The 18,796-nt window shown below is 54.1% G+C and overlaps 7 protein-coding genes across 7 annotated transcripts in view; 3 read left to right on the forward strand and 4 right to left on the reverse strand.

Moving 5' to 3' along the window:
* Positions 1-218: 218 nt before the first annotated feature.
* UREG_01332 (uncharacterized protein) lies at positions 219-2,356 on the reverse strand (the record flags this gene model as incomplete). Its single annotated transcript, XM_002541770.1, has 2 exons — positions 219-1,976; positions 2,090-2,356. The coding sequence occupies 2 exons, from the start codon at positions 2,354-2,356 to the stop codon at positions 219-221; spliced, it is 2,025 nt and encodes a 674-aa protein (XP_002541816.1).
* Positions 2,357-3,512: 1,156 nt separating this feature from the next.
* On the forward strand, positions 3,513-4,375 carry UREG_01333 (uncharacterized protein; the record flags this gene model as incomplete). Its single annotated transcript, XM_002541771.1, has 2 exons — positions 3,513-3,731; positions 3,818-4,375. The coding sequence occupies 2 exons, from the start codon at positions 3,513-3,515 to the stop codon at positions 4,373-4,375; spliced, it is 777 nt and encodes a 258-aa protein (XP_002541817.1).
* A 235-nt stretch (positions 4,376-4,610) lies between these two features.
* On the reverse strand, positions 4,611-5,800 carry UREG_01334 (ribulose-phosphate 3-epimerase; the record flags this gene model as incomplete). The annotated part of the gene is made up of 3 exons (XM_002541772.1): positions 4,611-4,826; positions 4,937-5,188; positions 5,558-5,800. The coding sequence occupies 3 exons, from the start codon at positions 5,798-5,800 to the stop codon at positions 4,611-4,613; spliced, it is 711 nt and encodes a 236-aa protein (XP_002541818.1).
* A 1,672-nt stretch (positions 5,801-7,472) lies between these two features.
* Positions 7,473-7,694, forward strand: UREG_01335 (uncharacterized protein; the record flags this gene model as incomplete). Its single annotated transcript, XM_002541773.1, has 2 exons — positions 7,473-7,513; positions 7,574-7,694. The coding sequence occupies 2 exons, from the start codon at positions 7,473-7,475 to the stop codon at positions 7,692-7,694; spliced, it is 162 nt and encodes a 53-aa protein (XP_002541819.1).
* A 1,798-nt stretch (positions 7,695-9,492) lies between these two features.
* UREG_01336 (uncharacterized protein) lies at positions 9,493-13,508 on the reverse strand (the record flags this gene model as incomplete). The annotated part of the gene is made up of 6 exons (XM_002541774.1): positions 9,493-9,880; positions 10,318-11,471; positions 11,497-12,093; positions 12,355-12,377; positions 12,749-12,829; positions 12,872-13,508. The coding sequence occupies 6 exons, from the start codon at positions 13,506-13,508 to the stop codon at positions 9,493-9,495; spliced, it is 2,880 nt and encodes a 959-aa protein (XP_002541820.1).
* A 1,607-nt stretch (positions 13,509-15,115) lies between these two features.
* UREG_01337 (uncharacterized protein) lies at positions 15,116-15,418 on the forward strand (the record flags this gene model as incomplete). The annotated part of the gene is made up of 1 exon (XM_002541775.1): positions 15,116-15,418. One exon carries the CDS (start codon positions 15,116-15,118, stop codon positions 15,416-15,418), a length of 303 nt encoding a protein of 100 aa, XP_002541821.1.
* Positions 15,419-16,333: 915 nt separating this feature from the next.
* UREG_01338 (ATP-dependent permease PDR15) overlaps positions 16,334-18,796 on the reverse strand; it is a gene marked incomplete at both ends in the record, with an annotated part of 4,820 nt that continues 2,357 nt past the window's right edge. The window contains 3 exons of the mRNA XM_002541776.1: positions 16,334-16,757; positions 16,820-17,283; positions 17,341-18,730. Coding sequence (XP_002541822.1) covers positions 16,334-16,757; positions 16,820-17,283; positions 17,341-18,730 — 2,278 coding nt within the window. The remainder of the gene's footprint in view (positions 16,758-16,819; positions 17,284-17,340; positions 18,731-18,796) is intronic.

Below are 18,796 nucleotides of genomic sequence, written 5' to 3' on the forward strand. Positions count from 1 at the left end.
CGCTTTCTCTAACGGAGGTTGGGATGACACGCCTCGGTGTATCCAGCCCTCCGTTAAAAGGGCAACGCATATGGAGATTCGTAAGAATCTCCACATAATAGTAGATGAAAGTAAGAGATGGAAAATCAAAACAAAAATCAAACACAAAAGGGTGAGAAGCGAAATGAGAAAAAAAGCAATCGCAAAACGTGATACAATGTAGATCGAGTCAAACGATTCTACAGCATAACCGGAATATAAGAACCAACCTCAGCACTCATTGGCTGCGCTTGGATAAACGAAGCAGGATCATAAAAAGATGAATCGAAAGGATTCATGATTGCACTGTCATACCCATCATATGCCGCAGTCGTCGCCCCCGTGCCCGCGGCATCCCACTGCTGCGGCGAATTGGTGGTCCAGTCGTCAAACTCAAACGCAAAGTCTTGCGCCATCTCGCTGGGTTCGTCGTCAATGGGAGTCGAGGAGTGCGAGTCATACGTCGCCGGTGCAGCGGCAGGCGACTCGTCTGCGCTCTGATGGCCGTCGCTTTGTTCGATGCTGGCGGTGTCGGAGATCCGTCGGCGGCCGAGAAGCTCCGCCTCCTCGGGCGAGATGTCGTTGTCGAGCAGGATCCGCGCGTTGTCCACCACAATCTCCTCGCGCTGTTCCATCCAGTGCTTGAGCACGTCCATGGACGGCGTGGTGCCACCGCCCTTGCCGCCGCGCTTCTCACTGTCTTTGCCGCGCCCGCCACGCCCGCGTTGGCACGGGTTAAAGTGCGTGCGGCGCAGGTGCGCGGCGGCGTTGTAGTTGGCGCCATATCGCTTGCCGTTGCGGCACGCCTTGCAGTTGGCAAGGAATTTCTTGTTTGGGGAGATGTCCACGCACACCCAGACCTTGCGCACGACGGCATGCACGCGCTCGACATGCCGTCGGAGTTCATGTTCGCCGTGAAAGCCGTCGGGCTGTTCATTGCAGTATTTACAGTACGTCTTGGGTCGTGAAGGACGCTGCACAGACGCCTTGGGAATGGCTGCCACTTCTCGAGAAGTGCCGTCTTCCGACGCGATGATCATTTTATGTTCCAGAACATTGTTTGACTGCGGAGCATTCGCAGGCTTTGGTGCGATCTTCTGTGTGCCTTGCACAATTTGCTCTCGAGTCCTCCGTCGAGCCCGAGTCTCGCTTGAGGCCACCGAGTCGGTGCTCTGACTCGATAGAGAAGGCTTCATCTCAGCAGATGAAGGCGAAGAAGAACCACAAGAATCGGAAGAAGAATCAGACGAAGAAGCAGCAGAACGATTCAAAGCAGCAGAAACAGAATGACGAAAGAAGCCAGACCCAGATTCGGGCAATGACTGCGAAAACTGAACATGATGCATGTTACGAGAGTGAAAGTGCGAAATAGGAGAAGAGTGGAGGGAGTAGTTGGCGTCATTGTGAGGGACAAATGACTGCAGAGTGAAATTTGCGGACAACTGAGCATCTGGAAAGTCCAGATTTTCGAGAAATGATCTGTTCGAATCGAACCTGATCATATCCATTCCTTCGCACAGCGAGTCTGAAGTCAGACTCCGAGTCATCTCCAGCGACTCCGTCCCCACGGCCAGTTGGCCTTGATGCTGCGAATCGAGAACCAATGCATCCGCCGCAGGAGAGTGGTCCATGTCGACCTCGATGGGACTACTGGACGATCCCGACGCCCGGTTGCTGTGGATGGGGGCCGCGGCACCGTCCAAACCGTGGTCCCAGTATTCTGTCGAGAGGGTCTGGGACTGCTGCAGGGGGGAAGCGGTCGCCTGGGAGCGAACGGCGGCCAGTCCCTCGATTTGTGGCGATGGAGCAAGAGCGGGCGGGTGGTTCCAAGATGCTCGCGGGCCAGAAGCGGTTCCAGCCTTTCGTGCAGAGTGACCTATCCGAGAGCGTGCAGAGTGCTGACGAGCAAGCTGAGAACGCACCGAGGCGGATCGGGAGAGAGAGAGGGTGTCCGGGGTCTACAGCGAGAGTTAATCCAAACGAGGCTACAGAGGGATGGGATTCAGACAAGATCGCTCGAGGGAGGGACCTTTTGAAACCAATGAGCATGTGGAAGAAAGTGGGCACCTACGGTAGCTCGTCGCTTGGTCGGGGGGGATCCAGGAGGCAGAGTGCGAGGAACGTCGTCCCCAGGCCGTTTTCCCAAATAGCTGGGTCCACCGCTGCGAAGGGCGTTCCGTCTGGCGTCGTGGAGAGCGGTGGTGGGCCCGCAGATGAACTGGCTGAGGTGCTGCGTCCAGAGTTCTTGTCGCTTCGAGTCCGGGAGATGGGAGTGCTGCGTCCAGAAGACGGCTCTCGCGGACGAGAGCAGCTGGTCGGAATTGGCGTTGAGGGCCATGGTCGAAGTGGTCGGGGAGGAGAATACACCAAATAGAGAAGCAGTTTTCCAGTAGCCGTGTGGTCTCAGGATCCTCGACGGAGAGACAGAGCGGTAGTCAGTGAGCGAGGCGGGTTAGACAGCTAGAGGCTGGATCAATGTCCACTCGAACAGCAGGTTGGCGGGTGGTGCAGAGTCTGGTTGAGGGAAAAGAGGTCGAGGGAGCGAGGAGGAAGAGAGGAGGGCTTTATTGACGCGGGCGGACGAGGCTCGACGGGGGGGAGTCGGGGAGCGCGCTGCTGACCACCAACACGGCCTGCAACGAGCCACGGCCAATCGACGCAGCAGGCCGGCCTCCGCGGTGAAGTCGCACGCCGGCCAATCGCGGACTGCGCTCAAAGTGAGGCGGCGTCCATCCGCAGCGTTGGGCAGCAGTGCTTGGCTGCAGCTGCGGGTGGAGGGATCAGTCGGGATGAGCATTGAGGGTGGTGAGGGTAACTCAGGATGAGCGTGATCGATAGCTACTCTGTACCGAGTTAACTAGTTAGTTGTCAACGATGGAATAACTGAGGGAATGTTCAGTCAAGAATCACCATCAACACCATCATCTCCTGAGGTCACTGATCTTGACGGCTGGCCGCAGACTGAGGTCTTGGGCAGACTCAAGACGGCTTCGTATTCCCTCATGCAGCCCCAATCAGTGCGTCGTCCACCCATGCAGCTGCAACACCCGGCGCTGCCACGTCGCTCCAGTCAGTCTCGTCGGATCAGAGAGCGAGAATCCGCCCGTCCCATCCATGATGCCGACACTGACCGTTTCAACAGCACAGCAGATGACCTCCCAGCAGCTCTGGCAAAGGTCAGGATGAAACTTCGCTTGCCAGCTCTGCCGCATGCATTGTCTCGCACATTGAGCCCAAACGCTCTCCTTCAAGCTGCTGCTCTTTGTTGAAACGACAGAGTAGACATGTCCATCTCATTCACATCTCAGTCCATCTCATCTGTTCATCCATCTGTTCATCCATCTGTTCATCCATCTGTTCATCATGACGTAAGAACCATCATGTTAGTCATCTCCAGCCAGACAGCTTCACCAGCTCACCGGCTCATGCTCACCAGCTTCATCAGAATCAACGCACAATCAGACATTGGAACACCAAGCATCTAACTAGCTACCATGCCTGACCACTCCCCCTCCTACTCCCAGGACGATCCCACCCTGTACCTGTTCACCTCCCTCACCGCCGGATCCTCCCACATCATCACCGCAACCTCCAGACTCGAAACCATCCTCAAAGCAAACAAAATCGCCTTTCGCGCCATCGATGCCGCCACAGACGACAAGGCCCGGACGCTCTGGGGGAGGAAGTCAAAGGGGAGAAAACTGCCCGGCCTGGTGAGATACGGGAACATCGTTGGCGTCAGTACCATTTATATCTTCCCCCCCATCAAAAACACCCCCGTTAAACTTCTTGCAACCAGGACATTGAACAAATCGAAGAATGGAACGAATACGGTGAACTCCAAGACCAATTACGCGCCGACCCGTCTTCCGCCGCCATCGAACCCTCCCCCGCCCCCTCCACCACTACCACCAGCATCCCCTCCCGACCAACCCCCGTCACCGTCTCCAGCACCCCACACATCCAGATCGTCGGGACCCCGTCGCGCACCCCCTCGGCGCAGTCGAAGCGCGAGGACCGTCTCACGCTCGCCCTGCGACAGGCGAGCGAGGAGGCCGCTGCCAAGGCAAAGGAGACTGCGCGCGTGAGGGTCGGCGCCGTCTCGCCATCGTCGATGCGGGCAGCGGAGCAGGCAGTGGCGGCGAAGGCGGTGGAAGAGAGGAGCGCGGAACCAGAGGTGCCGTCTGGCGGGAAAGGGGAAGAGTCAAAAACGCAGGCTGAACCTCAACCCGAGTCTGCCACAATAAAAGACGACGGTGGAGAGCCGGCGAAGAAAGATGGACCGGCACCTGAGCTGTCAGAAGATGCGGTGGATGACGAGACACGAAAAGACAAACCGGACAGTTCTCAGCAGTGAAGGTGACAACGAATTGACCACAAACCAGCCCGGTCGCTGGGTGATATGGGGATCGAGCGCGCATTACGAACGTATCCCTTCCAGAACACGAACATAGTAATTTGCCTCTTTTAATTATAATAGATATCACAGAGCGACCTCTAGCCTTTGCGGAAATACCAAATGTCTATCATATATCCTCAGACCGGTGGCCGACCAGCACAACGGCTTTCTCACGCATCTGAACACAAACATCTCAACCTCTCCTCTTTTCCACAGCCTCTCGTAGCTTCGCAATCACCTCTGCAGGATCATTCGCCCCAAACACCGCTGACCCTGCAACGATCACATTTGCACCGGCATCGGCAGCTTGGTCGATGGTGCCCAAGCCCAGCCCCCCATCGACCTCGATGTTCATATTGGGATACCGCTTTCGCAAAGCTTGGACCTTGGGGAGTTCAGACGCCATGAACTTTTGGCCCCCAAGAGCCCGGGTTCACCGTCATGATCAAGACCCATCTGTGCATGTTCAGTTCGTACACTTCACGTTTCTGTGGGAGCTTTTGCAAGTCAAAAACTCACATCCGGCCTCTCAATCTCCTCCGGATTCTCCAGGATATCACACAGCACGTCCACAGACGTCGCCGGCTTCAGCGCAATCCCCGCCTGCATCCCCGTCTCATGGATATACCGAATCAACTCTTTCGGGCTCGTCTTCCGCGTCGTCTCCTTGTCGGCGGGCTCCTTAGCGGCAGTGGAGGTCATGGCGGCCTCCCAGTGGAAGCAGTACAGGTCGCAGCCTGCGTCGCTAAAGTCTTTTACCCATTTCTGTGGCTATGTGGAATTCGAGGGTAGACGGCCGCGGGTCTTGGACCCTTGGGGCACAACGACCCGCCGCTCCGAGCCTGCGATTGGACTTGGTGCCAGAGATCCAACGGGTGCTCGGAGTGGGGTGTTGCAGGGTCCGACCGGGAGAAACGGGTCAGCTACTTTGCCTTGGAGTATTTTAAAGGGAAAATAAACGGCAAAAGCAGATGGTAACAGTCTCAATGGTTTGTATTCTAGCTTGATCGAAAAGAAAGAATGGTCACGAGAAGTAAGAAAATTCGTACATCCCATTGATCATTCGAGTGGTGTAACAAAACCAGTACGCATCAAAACAAATGTCTAAACGGCCAACGGCGAGCGCTCACTGTAACCTACCTCTGCGATCATCATGTGGCAATCAAACGTCCCCTTCCCACCCATACTCGCCGGCTTCTGCACATGACTTCTGATCTTGGACACGACCGGCGCCCCAAACGTGATGTTGGGCACAAAATGGCCGTCCATGATGTCCACATGGATCCAGTCACTGTCGGCTTTCATGAGATTCGAGCATTCTGCGCCGAGATTGGCAAAGTCGGCGGAGAGGATGGACGGTGCGATGATCGCGGGAGGTGCCATGGTTTGGGGGAGCAAAGGAGGGAGCCCCGCGGTCAATTGATGTGTGATCGGGACTTAATCTGTGCAGGTATACGGCGACAAATACTTGTAGCTCAGATTCGGATGTAGAAGTGACTTGAATCGACATTCACGCTGTCGTTTGTTGATGCCGCCGTTAACCCCACACCAGCCAAGATTACATAATGCGGGGTGATGACTAATGTCATGTGACACTGATTACGGATAATCGTCTCTCCGGTATAATTCCTTTCGTGGTAATCACAAGTTTGGAGCTGTGATTGTGACTCTATCAATCATTTTGTGTCGAGAAATAGAGTACGGAGTATTTGCATAATCCCCTGCAGCAGCTAACTGACTATCCTGCACCTCCCGTTTTACCCGTTGCATCGTACGGAAATACCGTAAACATTCATACATGAACGGTTTGTTACGCCCGGTTTCTGCCCTACGGTAAGGCTGCTGGGAGCGACCGATTCAATCGGCACTGCCTTGGCAGAGTCTGACAAGATGGAAGAACGATTGCGCGGTTCTGCAGGATGGAGTCGAGGAGCGTACGGAGGACGTGAAGCTTGAACCTCCTCTGGAGCACCATTACTGCTCAAGCGGGATGGTTGTTGGGGAAAACGAGCTCTAAAGTTGCACAAGCTAAACTAATTAGCAGTGTGTACGCAACTGATAGTTGGTGGAGGGATCCCCATGATCAGATGCGTGGGTCGGGCACACAACTGTCGGATTTGGCTTAAACGGGCGTTGATTTCCGCTCTTCTCTCCTGCTCTCTGACACTCTCCCTCTGATTCCCTGGCTTTCACCGCTCCATCCTGCCAGACCCCTAGATATCACCAGGTTCTGGCTGTCCCCAAAGGAGAGCCACAGCAAAGGTCAAGCCACTCGACGGTTCGGAAAGCAACCCCACCCTCCAAGCATCGGCAGTGCCAAGGCCGGTAATGTGGCTCGAATGGGCTGGGGACGCATAACAGCCACAATCTCAAAGCCTGGGCCAATCAATTCGAGGGCAGTGTGGGGCGGGCAGCAGGGACAACGCAACCTGCAACTGGGGCTTGCTCCCAGGCCAGCCAATCAAACGGCGTGTGGCTTGCGAGATATGGCTGGTGGCTGAGGATGGCGCATGCTAAGATTCCTTGGCGGCCCACATAGCCAAGACATCTCCGGTCGGACAGGTCGAGGTGTTTGGTATCACTCCCGGATCTTCCGTGCGATCACTGCGCAGGAGAGCAGCCAGAGGATGGAGTGTGTGCTAGAAACTGGAAATGGCCGACTCGTTGTGGGTGGAGTGAGGGCCTGTATCTCAGGTTCGAGCATCAAGATCGCTTCTTGAGTGATGGATCTAGTTTAACAACTCGACAAACCATGGACTGGCCTTGGATGGAAGACATCATACAGACACGGTAAGAATACCGGTATGGACCATACGGGTACCGCCAGATTCACATCTGATAGTCGGAGCGAGACAACAATCCTCGTCCATCTCACTCTGTCTGCTTCTCTTTTCCTCCATCTCCTCCCTCTTCCTCTCTCTCTCCCTCTCACGAACGCCCTTCAACCTCGATCTTGGTCACAGCACTCCTTATTCATTTCCATATCTCGGTTGACCATCCGTCAGTATCAGCGCCGCCTCTTGATTCTCCCTTGATAGCTTAATCCCATCACACAATGTCTAGCCAGTCTTACTACCAGCAACCTCCTCCCCAAGGGTAAGTCGACTTCGCACAGCTCTTCTTCAACCTCCGCCCGGCTAACATCCACGCTCCAAGGTATCCACCCCAGGGCTACCCACCTCAAGGTTATCCGCCTCAGGGCTATCCTCCACCGGTATGGTCCTCACTGCACTTCGACACTCCTGCCCTGCACCAAAACGATAGAGCAATCACTTGAACAGAACACTGATGGTGAGCTCCAGCAAATGAACTATCAGCAGGGCCCACCTCCACAAACCATTGTTGTTCAGGAGAAGAAGGATCGCGGTTGTCTTTATGCTTGGTGAGCATTGCCGTCACCTGTCTTCCAGCAGGGCCCTGTTCCTGGCTAACCTGTATGTCAATAGTCTTGCAACCCTCTGCTGTTGCTTCCTCTGCGAGGAAAGCTGTGAATGCTGCCTGGAATGTCTGACTTGTTGCTTCTAAGACCTTGACATCCTGCCGCAACAATTCCTGAATATGCAGTTTGTGATAGGAACTGGAGCGGAGAAAAAAAAAATTTGCTTCCTCTTTAAATTCTTTTATCGTAACGCTGGGCGTGTGCTGTGTGCCGAGGTGTTATACTCTGACTGGTCTGCTTGTCTCTTTCTTGCCATACTAATTTCTTCCCTAAAGGTGCTGTATTGCCATCTGAAGGGGATCATATAACATTTCCCACATAGAATTCCTCTCTTGCGTTATGAGGCTTTTGAATTTAGTTCTCTTTGCTGCATTTCCAATGATTCAGTTCTTGCTTCGAATATTGGTACTGGAACAGCTTACTGTCCAGTGTTATCTCCCTTTTGGCTGAATACTTTGTCAATTCAACATTCTGGAGTCCTTCAAATATAGCCCAGATTCCCCAAGTCTCATCAATCATTCTAGTGAAGGATTGTGGTATAATTCTAGCCGAGACCATGAATTTGTCTCAGAGTTGGAACTTAAGAGACTGGCCGAGGCGGAAGTATCCTTATCTGGCTTGGCCGCCATGGATGATGGTCATGCATCGACGGCCGCAGAGTTTTCCTGCCATCAAGAGTTCACTCATTAGCTCTGCATAGGGAACAGACAAGTACACATACACACACAACAGCATCACGGCAGGCAAACACCTACTTGCATCAGTTCTGATTTTGGCAAGATTCATTCACATGTCTCCCCAAGTCAGCTCCAACACGAGAAATGGCTGGCGTATATCAAATTGAACGGCGTTGCCTCACTACTCGACATTGTCAAAGCCAAAGCCACATAGCATATTTCAGTGTGGGCGCAATCTGGCCACAGTGATTGACCAGGGCAACAAAGATGCGAAGAAAAAAGCTATCATGCTGTGCAAAGAAGGCTACCACGCTGACGAAGCAAATCCAGTGACCGGAAATACGAGTCGACATCTCCCGATAACGAAATAGTCACCAAAGAATCTGCCCTGTGCACATTCGGAGAGAAGAAGGGGGCTGGGTGATGAGCCTCGCCAACCAGGGCCCCTTGAAGCCATTTTGGGTCGCCTGGGGGTCGCCTTTTCGGCCGCCATCTCCGCACAAAGAGGGGGAGGATAATTGGGAGCATCTAGCGAGGAAGCCTCATTTTCCCTCGCCCCGTTTTTCACTGCGCAGCAGCCGTGGTGTTGATTTTGACTGTGATGTGTGAAATGGTTGTCGTGGTTGGTATTGAAGCGGGGGTTTTGTTGGCGGCTCTATGGAGAGATGGCTGTGGCAGAGCTACCAGGCAATTCATCTACCCAGTTACAGGCTTATGTTGTTCTTGATGTGAGGACTCCAGCTAGCATTCCATTTAACCAATGATCTCAGAATGGGCTATTGCTCTTCGGCACTCTCCTGACAAGTTCTTGCTGAGGTTGCGCGGCTTACGTGACTCCAGACACATCGGCTCTCTCCGGCTCGACAGCCCAAAAGGAGATTGCCCAGTTTGCAAGGGGCACACGAGAGGAGATCGGATTCGTAGGTCATGGCAAGAAATGAATTTGGTCGCGGTAACGGTTACGAGATGGATGTTAGGATTCGGGTCCTGTCTTGAGGCTCGTTTCTCGCATTATCCTGCAACAGCTGCAGCTCGGCAACCACTTCATGTGCGACCGTGTACTGCTCCAACCAACACTTGGAGATAATCTCAGAAACAGGCAGGTCAACGGTTGGAAATTGTTTTTGTTTGTCCATGTATGTATTGTCCCATAACGGGGCTTTTTTCAGCGCGGTGGTCTCGTCAATGGCATCAACGTGCGAGGTGACGCCGGCGCCTAGCAGAGTTCTGGGACGCTGCGGCTCAATAACCGGCAAGCTGGGATCGTCTTCTTGGAAAGTGTCGGAGCAAGTCATCTTTTCCTTGCGCATTGAGAGCGTGAGGTTTAGAAGTTTGCTTGTATTTGAACTGTGAAGGATATGGATAAATGTTTATAGGATCAACATATGATAGGATGAGAAGATGTGGACATTATATTTTCATATGGACATGCAAAATGCGTATACAAGGCATGAGAGGACATGTCTTGCAGTATTATTTGGTACATGATAAGGAAATAGAGGACTTAGGAGATTCATAGCTCACACACGATCAAGCAAAGTAGATGATCCTGTATCGCGGAGACAGATCTGTAAAGCGAAGAAACACAACGAGTTCATCAGACAATCTGTGACGCCGGCATAGTAGACAGGGTATCAGGAAACAAAAGAGAAAAAATAAAAAAAAAAAGCCATCTCTTCACTCCAGCGTCCAGGAGAATCTTTCATCATCAGAAGAGCACCATCCCGCCCGCAACACCACTTCCGCCTCGTCTTCCACCTCTCTGCCCCCCAACCAGCGCAAACCTCCCCTTCTTCACCTCACGCACAATCCCCTCGCTCGCCGCCCACTCCCGCAGCCCCAGGTCCTCTCGAATCTCCACGTCCCCATTCTCGCAGTGCTTGCCCACATGCTCCATCCGCGTATCCCAGCACCCGGCCCCCTTGAACTCCGCTGAGCAGTACGTGCACTGGCTGTACTGCGGGGCCTGGCGCTGCTCGATCCAGCACCGCTGGCGGACGTCGTTTAGCGAGGCTTCGAACGCGTCGCGCACGCGCTTGCTGGGCTCTGATGTGCTGGAGGATTGTGGGCTGGACGAGGACGAGGAGGAAGGGGGGCAGGTGGGAGAGCTGGGGACGCGCCAGGGGGCGTGCATGCGGCGCTGGTGCTGCGTGAAGAGGTCCTTGCGGTTGAAGTCGTTGGGCGCGCGGGCGGTGGCGGAGCATGGGTTGTTGAACGAGGTTGCGTCCGAGGGAGGAGTGCAGGGCGGAGCGGGCGACGCGACGTTGCAGATGCCGACGTCGCAGCGGTAGAAGCCCAGCTGGAGATGCTGGCTCATGACGTGCCGCTTCCATTCGTTCTTGGAGACGAGCACCAGCGGGCAGCCGTAGGGCGCGAAGACGCAGGGGAACTGCCGCTCCGACTTCTTTCGCACGGCCCAGGACGGGGCCTTGGAGGGTGGTGTTCTCCCCCGATGCTTGCTGCCGCGTTTTGCAAACGACTGCCGGGGTTTGGAGCTGTTGCTGGCGGGCTTGCTCCTCTTCTTGGGCGACTCTGGAGGAGTCTCGATCTGTGGCATGGGCGCGGAACTCTGTTGCGGAGAGGCCTCGAGTCTCATGCGCTTTCGTGGAGGCTCGACCGCGGGCTCTTCTTGCTCGTAAAAGTCGTGCGGCTGGCGAAGGAGCGGATCGATATCCTGGTGCGGCTCGAGCTGGGGGTGTTCATACGCGAACTGGGGCTCATGCCCCGGATACGTGAGTAGGGGTCGGGCTGGTGTCTGCTCGAAGTGAATCGAGTCGTCGTAAAAGGCGACGGGCTCGTCCTCTGGCGGCGGCGTGTGGACTTGCTGGCTCGGGTCTGGATAATGCTGCAAGTCGTTTGGGTTCACTGAATACTCGCTGCCGCAGTATGAGCCCTCCATCGTGGGCATCAGGGAAGCGGGACTGAAGAGCTCTGTGAACTGGAAGCCGTCAAGCATCGGGGACGGCGCGGCGCTGTGCATGTGGTTGGGGAATTTTATCCACGAATTGTCGCTCATGAGGGAGCCGGGTGGCCGAGCCGTCTCCCCCGTGGGAGCCAGAGGGAGAAGCGTATCGCATCGAGTGAATCAGAGGGGGCTGCAGCTGCGTGGTGTTTTGGCTGGGGAGGTAGTGCGCGCCGTGGATGTTGTCGTTCATCGGGGGATAGGGGATGGCTGCCTGCGACGGACTTGGGCCAGGGCTGGACACCCGTTGCTCGACAAGCGCGGGTCTGGTGAGGTCGGCGCCGCCGGTCAAGTCTGCGGTGCCAGTGCGGCAGAGATAGTCGGTCGAGTCCACCAGGATATCCTCCACGCTGAAGAGACCGGGGGAGAATGAGATGTCGAAGTCGTCCGAGGGCGGCTGCTCAGTGACAGGAAACTGGGTCAGATCACTCAAGGCAGTATACGCAAGGTCACTCATTCTTGCGTGGGGATCAGGAATGGTCACTCCAGCGGGAGCGGCCAAAGACGGCAGACGAACAACTGATCGAAGGCGCAGCTGCTGCTTGACAACGATGTCAATGCCGTGCGGCGTAGCACCTGAAGCATCAAGGGTCCTGTCCTAGGGAGAGCGCTGTTTCGCGCGTTTCAAACAGTGGAGAGCGTGCGTAGAACACAGAGAGATGTATGTGAAAGGGACGCTCTGGTTGTGGAAATATAAAACGAAATAGTCAGCGGGTAGCTATGAAACTAAGGGAGGATGGATGGATCCTCCTCGCCGGTCAGATATATATATATGTGTATCTGCCAAAGACTGAAGCTCTCCGGCCGATGCGAGCAAGCTTTGATCGACTGGGGTAGTGAAGGAGGCGCGGTCACTCACGCCAACTGCAGCGATGTCCGGTCCTGGTCGACTGGGCCAATGGTGGGAAAGGGAGGGAGAGAAAAAAGCAAAAAGCAATACAAATGTCTGGGACATTTGTGCATGGGCAGCGGGCAGCAGCAAAGCAAAAAAGGAAAAAAAAGGGGGGGACGTATTTTGCTTTATCCGGCTTAGCCAGAGCGAAAGAGCATCGCGGAGGCCCGTTTTCTCTGCTGTTCGGGATGCAGACAGTTCGACCAAGGGAGGCAAAAGGGCCAAAAGGGGAGCAGAGCCGCATTCTGGCCGCCGTCGACTTCCCGGCAGCGGCATCCATGCCCGCGCCGGGCTTGCTTTTTGGGCCCAAAAAGGGGCCAATAATGCACGGGAAGAGGCGAAAAGCAAATGCACGACGCACCGGCGCGTTGATTGGCGGCGCCGGCAGAGTCTCTGCTCCAGTCCGTCACGAGATGGAGGCTGGATGGCAGAGGGCGGTCCCCTGGCAGCCCGTCGAGTGCATCGTCGCCCTTTATTTAGATACGAGCGGCGGACCAGCCATGGCGATGGCGGCCGTCGCTAACGAGCCGGCCATTATTGGTGGACACCGAGGCCAATCGGCGGGCGCTCCACGAAGTGGGAGATGTGTCTTGTACAGTGTAGCTTTGACCGACGAGGGCATGGAAACAGTGGCGAGGCGAGTGTTGCGTCAAGAAGAGAGCCCGTCGTGAAGAGTGACTGTGATGCACGGAGTTTTTGCAATCCGCACAGACGCCGTCTCTGCCCCCTGCGAGGACAAGGATGCAGGGCCGGGGTGCGGGCTTGGGAGTTTCAGAGCACGGCGATCTCGTCAACAAGAGCATCGCAATGCAGTCACCTTTCATCGCTGTGGCACGGGAGACACGTTGAGCAGCAGCACAGCATCCACGCTGAGCAGAGAACCGATGCGTTTCCCGCCTGGCGATCGCCCAAAGCCACGGGCAGTTCGTACGAGGTACCGCGTTGCTGGATGGCTCTTCGCTAGTTAGTCCTGCTGCACGGCACAAGCACATCGCAGCGATGCCAATAGTCGCGGTGATTGGAACGGACCCTGTCCCTGTCTGTCCAAACCAGCCATTCAGCATGTCTCGACGGCTGCAAATCAGCTCGCTTCCACAGTTTACAGTTGGGCCCGGCGCCATGGGCGAGAGGGAGAGCAATCTTCACCTCTCTGTGCCACGATGAAGCGCGACGGATATGTGCACGCTGGAGAAGGCGGCTGTTCAGAAAGAACCCTGCATATCGTCTCTACGGGGAGGACTCGTAGATGCTGGAGCAGGGAATTCAGCATCAGGCCGACTCTACTGCTACTCCGTATACATGTAGCTGCCATTCACGACGTCCAAGGCACACAAGGCATTATCATCATCTGCCGCTGTTGTTGAACTCTTGATCCGGGCGCAGATTCAAGAGGCAGCACCGCCTCAGCGTCCGCAAACGCGCTGGCGGTCCAATCCCCCTGCGCAGCGGCGGGCTCGGCGGTGCGCAGTGAAGCTTAAGTGTATCCAAGCCCGAGTCGACGTGAAGAGCGGTGGAGAGACGATGAAGAGGGAAATCTCTTCTCCTGCGGATGATCAAGCCCCAAAAGTCAAACCGCTCGACTCCCACATGGCAACAGAAGATGGACAAGAGGAAAATCTCACTGCCTCGAGTCCCATTATTGGTGCTCTTACGTGGAGGGATTTGCGCCCGGCGTGAACTCGGTATCACCATTCACGTAATCTGCCATGCAAGGGTCTGGTTTGGGCGAGCATGGGCAGCATGGAGCTGAACGGAGTCCCCCGGGACACTCTGCTCTGCTCAACAGCGGACTCAGAGCTGCAGCGACATGGACTCGGACAATTTAGAGGCCAATCACCAGCCGTGCTGCCCTGCTAAGACACCGGGATGGTTGGCTGATCTCGTCTTCCAAGGGAGCTAAAAATAAGGCAACAGCGCTGCAACAAGTCTACATTTGTCATCTCGCGTTGAGGGATAATCTGCCTCTTGACGGGCCAAAGGGCATCTGATCACTGATCATGATCTCAAAGTGATGCTGCTCATCCAGCAGTCGGCGCACAAACAACCATGTCTCTCTCGGTGGCCTCTTCCGCCCTCGCTGTGGCCTTCGGGACTGGGAGTCCGAGAGTGAGTCTCTATTGCACATTCTCGCGATGACTTACAAATCTCTTTTATGTCATTCAGTCCAACTAGAGACTGCATCCCTGGCCCCCATCGCCGGTTTCAAAACCCGCGATCAATGCGCAAACAACCAGAGGGTTTCTTAATTTAACCCCCGTCTTAGTTGCTGGTGCCCTCTCCGATCTTCCCGCTGGACCAGATGATTGGAACTTCAGTTTAATTGCACTTCTGCAGCTATCAGCTCGCATGATCACGGCGGGTGCTTTAAAACCATCCCGGATATTTATTAGACTTCGCACCAGACAAAAGGTGAGAAGATTGGGCAGGATTGCCAACCCCAGCCCGGGCTAATCAGAGTCTACCCGACACGAAGACACAGAGAGAGAGACTGGTTCCGGATGGCATGGGAGCACCCGTCCTGTCAGAGGTTCCTCGTCCATTTCTCTCACATGAACACACCACCAAAGGGATCTTCCCGTCGATGCAAGGGAAACAGATCTAGATCCAAAGACCTGAATCATCGAGCGAGAAACCGTCGTTCTCTGGCTCAAACATGCATCATTCATTCCAAGACAGACCCCCTGAGTCACTTTGACGAGAAACATTCGGCACCGACTGGACAAGAATCATGGACTTTCAGCCTCCATCTTCCTCAGCCAGTCGTGAAAAGGGTTTTTCTCTCTCTCAAAAACTCAAAATCCCAACGAGCGAGGATGTCGTACGCCATGTTCATCCCTTGCGCAAGATCATCGCTGGAGGGCTCTCGGTCAAGAAGAACGCAGTGGTTCAGTGCAACACGCAATGGTTCCCAATGCCCTCCATCCTCCCGTTCTCCCTCTATAGACTTTGCCTGCGGAAGATTGCAAACCCCAACCCGTCATGTCCGGTTCGCACGAGGAGCCATGCCCAACGGGGCCTTCCCCCCTTTTGATTCATCCCTACCATAGGGCCATGGTGATCTCGCGCGGGGGAGCAGGGCATGCAATCCAGCTCAGCGCCATTCGGACCGCCACCAAATCACACCATTCGTCCCAAGTCATCAACAATAACAAAATCCTGCAAAGCTAAAAAAGGTAAAAAGAAAAAAGCAAGACAGCGGGGAAAGACATTGTTATCATTATTATCATTTTATTATTTGTGTTTTAGTTTTATTAAGCTCTCTGAAATCGGCGACTCCGTGGGCATTTGTGATGCTCGCTTTTCGCTCGGCATCCGGGGCTCAGCTCGTGGCAGGTTTCAACTCGAGATGCTGCTGATCTCAGTGAGGAAAAGCAAAAAGAGAAGAAGAAGAAGAAAAAACCAAAAACTCAAAGAGACAGTGAAAAAAAAAAAAGAAAAATTAAAGTCCAATTCAACGCTTCTCGTGCCATGGATCCATGTGGCAGCAACATTATTATTGCATGGAATCCAATCCAGACCGAAGAGAATCCCTAATTCAGCAAAAAGCAACGGCCTCCCTTGCACGTGGACTCGTGAGGTCGGATTTGATATTTGGGAATCACGGTGATGGCGAGCGTGATCGTCTCGACGATGCATTGATGATGCGTCTTATATAACGATATGAGGATAGAACTATTCACAGGGGTCGACAGAGCAGCAAAGGTATAGTAGTAAAAGTCTATCAGATGCTCGATGCGAGCAAATGCATATCAGAACGCACAGATGAGAAAAAAAAGTAGAAAAGAAATGCGCAAAAGATATCAATACTGCACAGTAGCAGAATAATGTGCCAGAAGGTAGAAAAAGGGTAGGAAATGTTGGTATCTTCAGTCCTCCCCCCGGAATATTCCTTTCACTAAGATTTTATTTTTTTCCCACAACATTTTTGCATCCTCCGCTCTCACACTCAATCCTTCTTCGCCTTCTTCGACCACTTCTTCGGCACTCGTAGCAGCCAGTAAAAGGCGATTGCTCCAGCCACGTTGATGATAATATACACGAACAAGATTCCAATGTTCCTCCAGCGGTCGTGATACGCGATGTTTACCTTTTGCAAAAATGTGTTGGTGTCCGCCACGGGGCAAAACTCGCATTCCGTGGTCGATGTCGGGTTGAGGAGTGTGCCACCAGCCACGGCAATATAATCCTTGAGATATTCGCCGCATTGCTGGGCGGCAGGCGGGACGAGTCGAAGTAGTTCGTTGGGGCCGCAGTTGACATTGGTGTTTGCCACACCCGTAGATAGCACGGCGGAAACGTAGTAGGTGAATGGGGAGACACGATACATGAAGATCCAGAAGCGCGGCATGGCTTGTGGGGTTGCCAGGACACTGGTTTTGGGTGTTAGTTTAGACTGTCTCTAGTAACGGTGATGTCTTCGTGGACAACTTACCCGCAAAAGATCAGCGTCAGGGAGAAGAGCAGCTGAGCCAAGTTTCCACCCGTCTCAGCCTGCTCAACACCCGCAATGATCATCGAACTGAATGTAGAACTAAACATGAGGAAGATCCAGATAAGTAGGAACATGGTTGCACCGCGTTCGTTCACAGCATCCGACGGGATGGCATTGCGGAAGAAACCAATTGGATAGTACCAACAGAAGAATGCGGGAACCGCCATCACCGTATTCCACGGAAGCTCGACCAGAACGCTAGAGAGCATAAAGGCTTTCCAGGAGTATGCTTTGGATGGCCGTTCTCTCACTTCGTACAGAGATCGCTGGGTAACAAAGTACGGCATCATCTGCTGCACCAGGTTGGGGAAGAGGATCAGGAACATGAAAATGGCAAACATTTGATTCTGCAAGCCCTGAAGACTGATGGGCTCCTTGTAAAAGGTGAATCCGATGAACAGCGGCTATTCTCTGGTCAGTAAACATTCTCAAAAACAGCAAAAGGGCCTGTTTGAACTCACCGGTATAATACACAGAGCGAGCTTCGAGTAGATGTATTCCGGACTACGCCAATACTGTTGAAACATCCGGTGCTGGACGGCGAGGTATTGTTGCCAAAACGGCATCGCAAATTCACCGTATCCCGCAGAACGAGGAGCCTGGGGTTTCTGGGACAGTTCCGCCCGCATCTCCGCCAACTGGCGACGGACGTCCTCACGTTCGGGGCTGTTACTCCACACTTCAGGCCAGTCCCTGTCGGTTTGAGAGCCAGGAGCAGCACCAATGACTTCCAACATCCATTCGGCAGGATTAGCATTGGGGGGACACTTGTGCGCTCCCTTCTTCTCGAAGTAGTCAATAAGAGTGGTCATGTTTTTACCCAGGTCGCCAAAATAGACGGTCTTGCCACCGGCTGCCAAAAAGAGTAAACGGTCGAATTGCTGCATCAACATGGCGGACGGCTGGTGAATGGTACACAGAATCGCTTGTCCATGGTCTGCAAGCTTGCGCATCAGTGTACAGATGGACCAGGCAGTCTGGCTGTCAAGACCGGAAGTAGGCTCATCGAAGAAGAGAAGAAGATCGGGCTTTGCAGCAATCTCGACACCGATTGTCAAACGCTTGCGTTGTTCCACGTTCAAACCTTCACCAAGGACACCAACAACGGCGTCAGCGTACTCTTCCATACCAAGCATTTTGATAACTTCTTCCACGTAGGCCACCTTCTCTTCCCGAGGAGTCGTCGCAGGCTGTCGGAGTAACGCAGAAAACACCAGGGCCTCTCGAACCGTACTAATCTCGAGGTGCAAATCTTGCTGCTGCACGTAACCTGTCTTTCGTTGAAACGAGTCGTCGCGCAAGCGTCCATCAACCAGCATCTCACCAGTCACGATGCCCATAGTGACACGATCCGCCAAAACGTCAAGCAGCGTCGTCTTACCCGCACCGGAAACACCCATGAGCGCAGTCAGGGTGCCCGGTTTGACCCATCCGTCAACTTGATTCAGAATTCTGCGGGGTTGGCCTTTGATCTTAATGTCGTAGCAGACGTCCTGCCAGTGGAAGATGGAGGTCTGCTTCACAATCGCTCCAACTTGATCCTGTCCACCACTCTCCAGCTTCTGCTTCTCGTGCATGGTTTCCGCGAGTTCGGGATCGTCAGATCTCTTCTTGCTCTTCAGATATGACGGCACCTTGCCCCTGGGGAAGACGAGAATTTCTCCCTTGGACGGTTTGGCACTGACGAGCTCGGTTGCGGAGAGATAGGTGAACAGCGAGAAGGCGAAAAACGCGCAAATGATACCAAAATTCCGCCAGAGATGCGAAGCAAAGTATTTGTATGTGATGTTCAGGAATGCATCGCCCTCAACAAAGGTCTGACCCGGTTGTGCGCCAGTGGCAGAGCATATCCTCGAGTCGCCGGTAACATTCGCGTATGAAGGGCCAGAAGGGACATACAGGGAACAATCAAACCTA

Source organism: Uncinocarpus reesii, genomic scaffold, assembly GCF_000003515.1.
Source record: "Uncinocarpus reesii 1704 scaffold_1 genomic scaffold, whole genome shotgun sequence".
NCBI classification, from domain to species: Eukaryota; Fungi; Ascomycota; class Eurotiomycetes; order Onygenales; family Onygenaceae; genus Uncinocarpus; species Uncinocarpus reesii.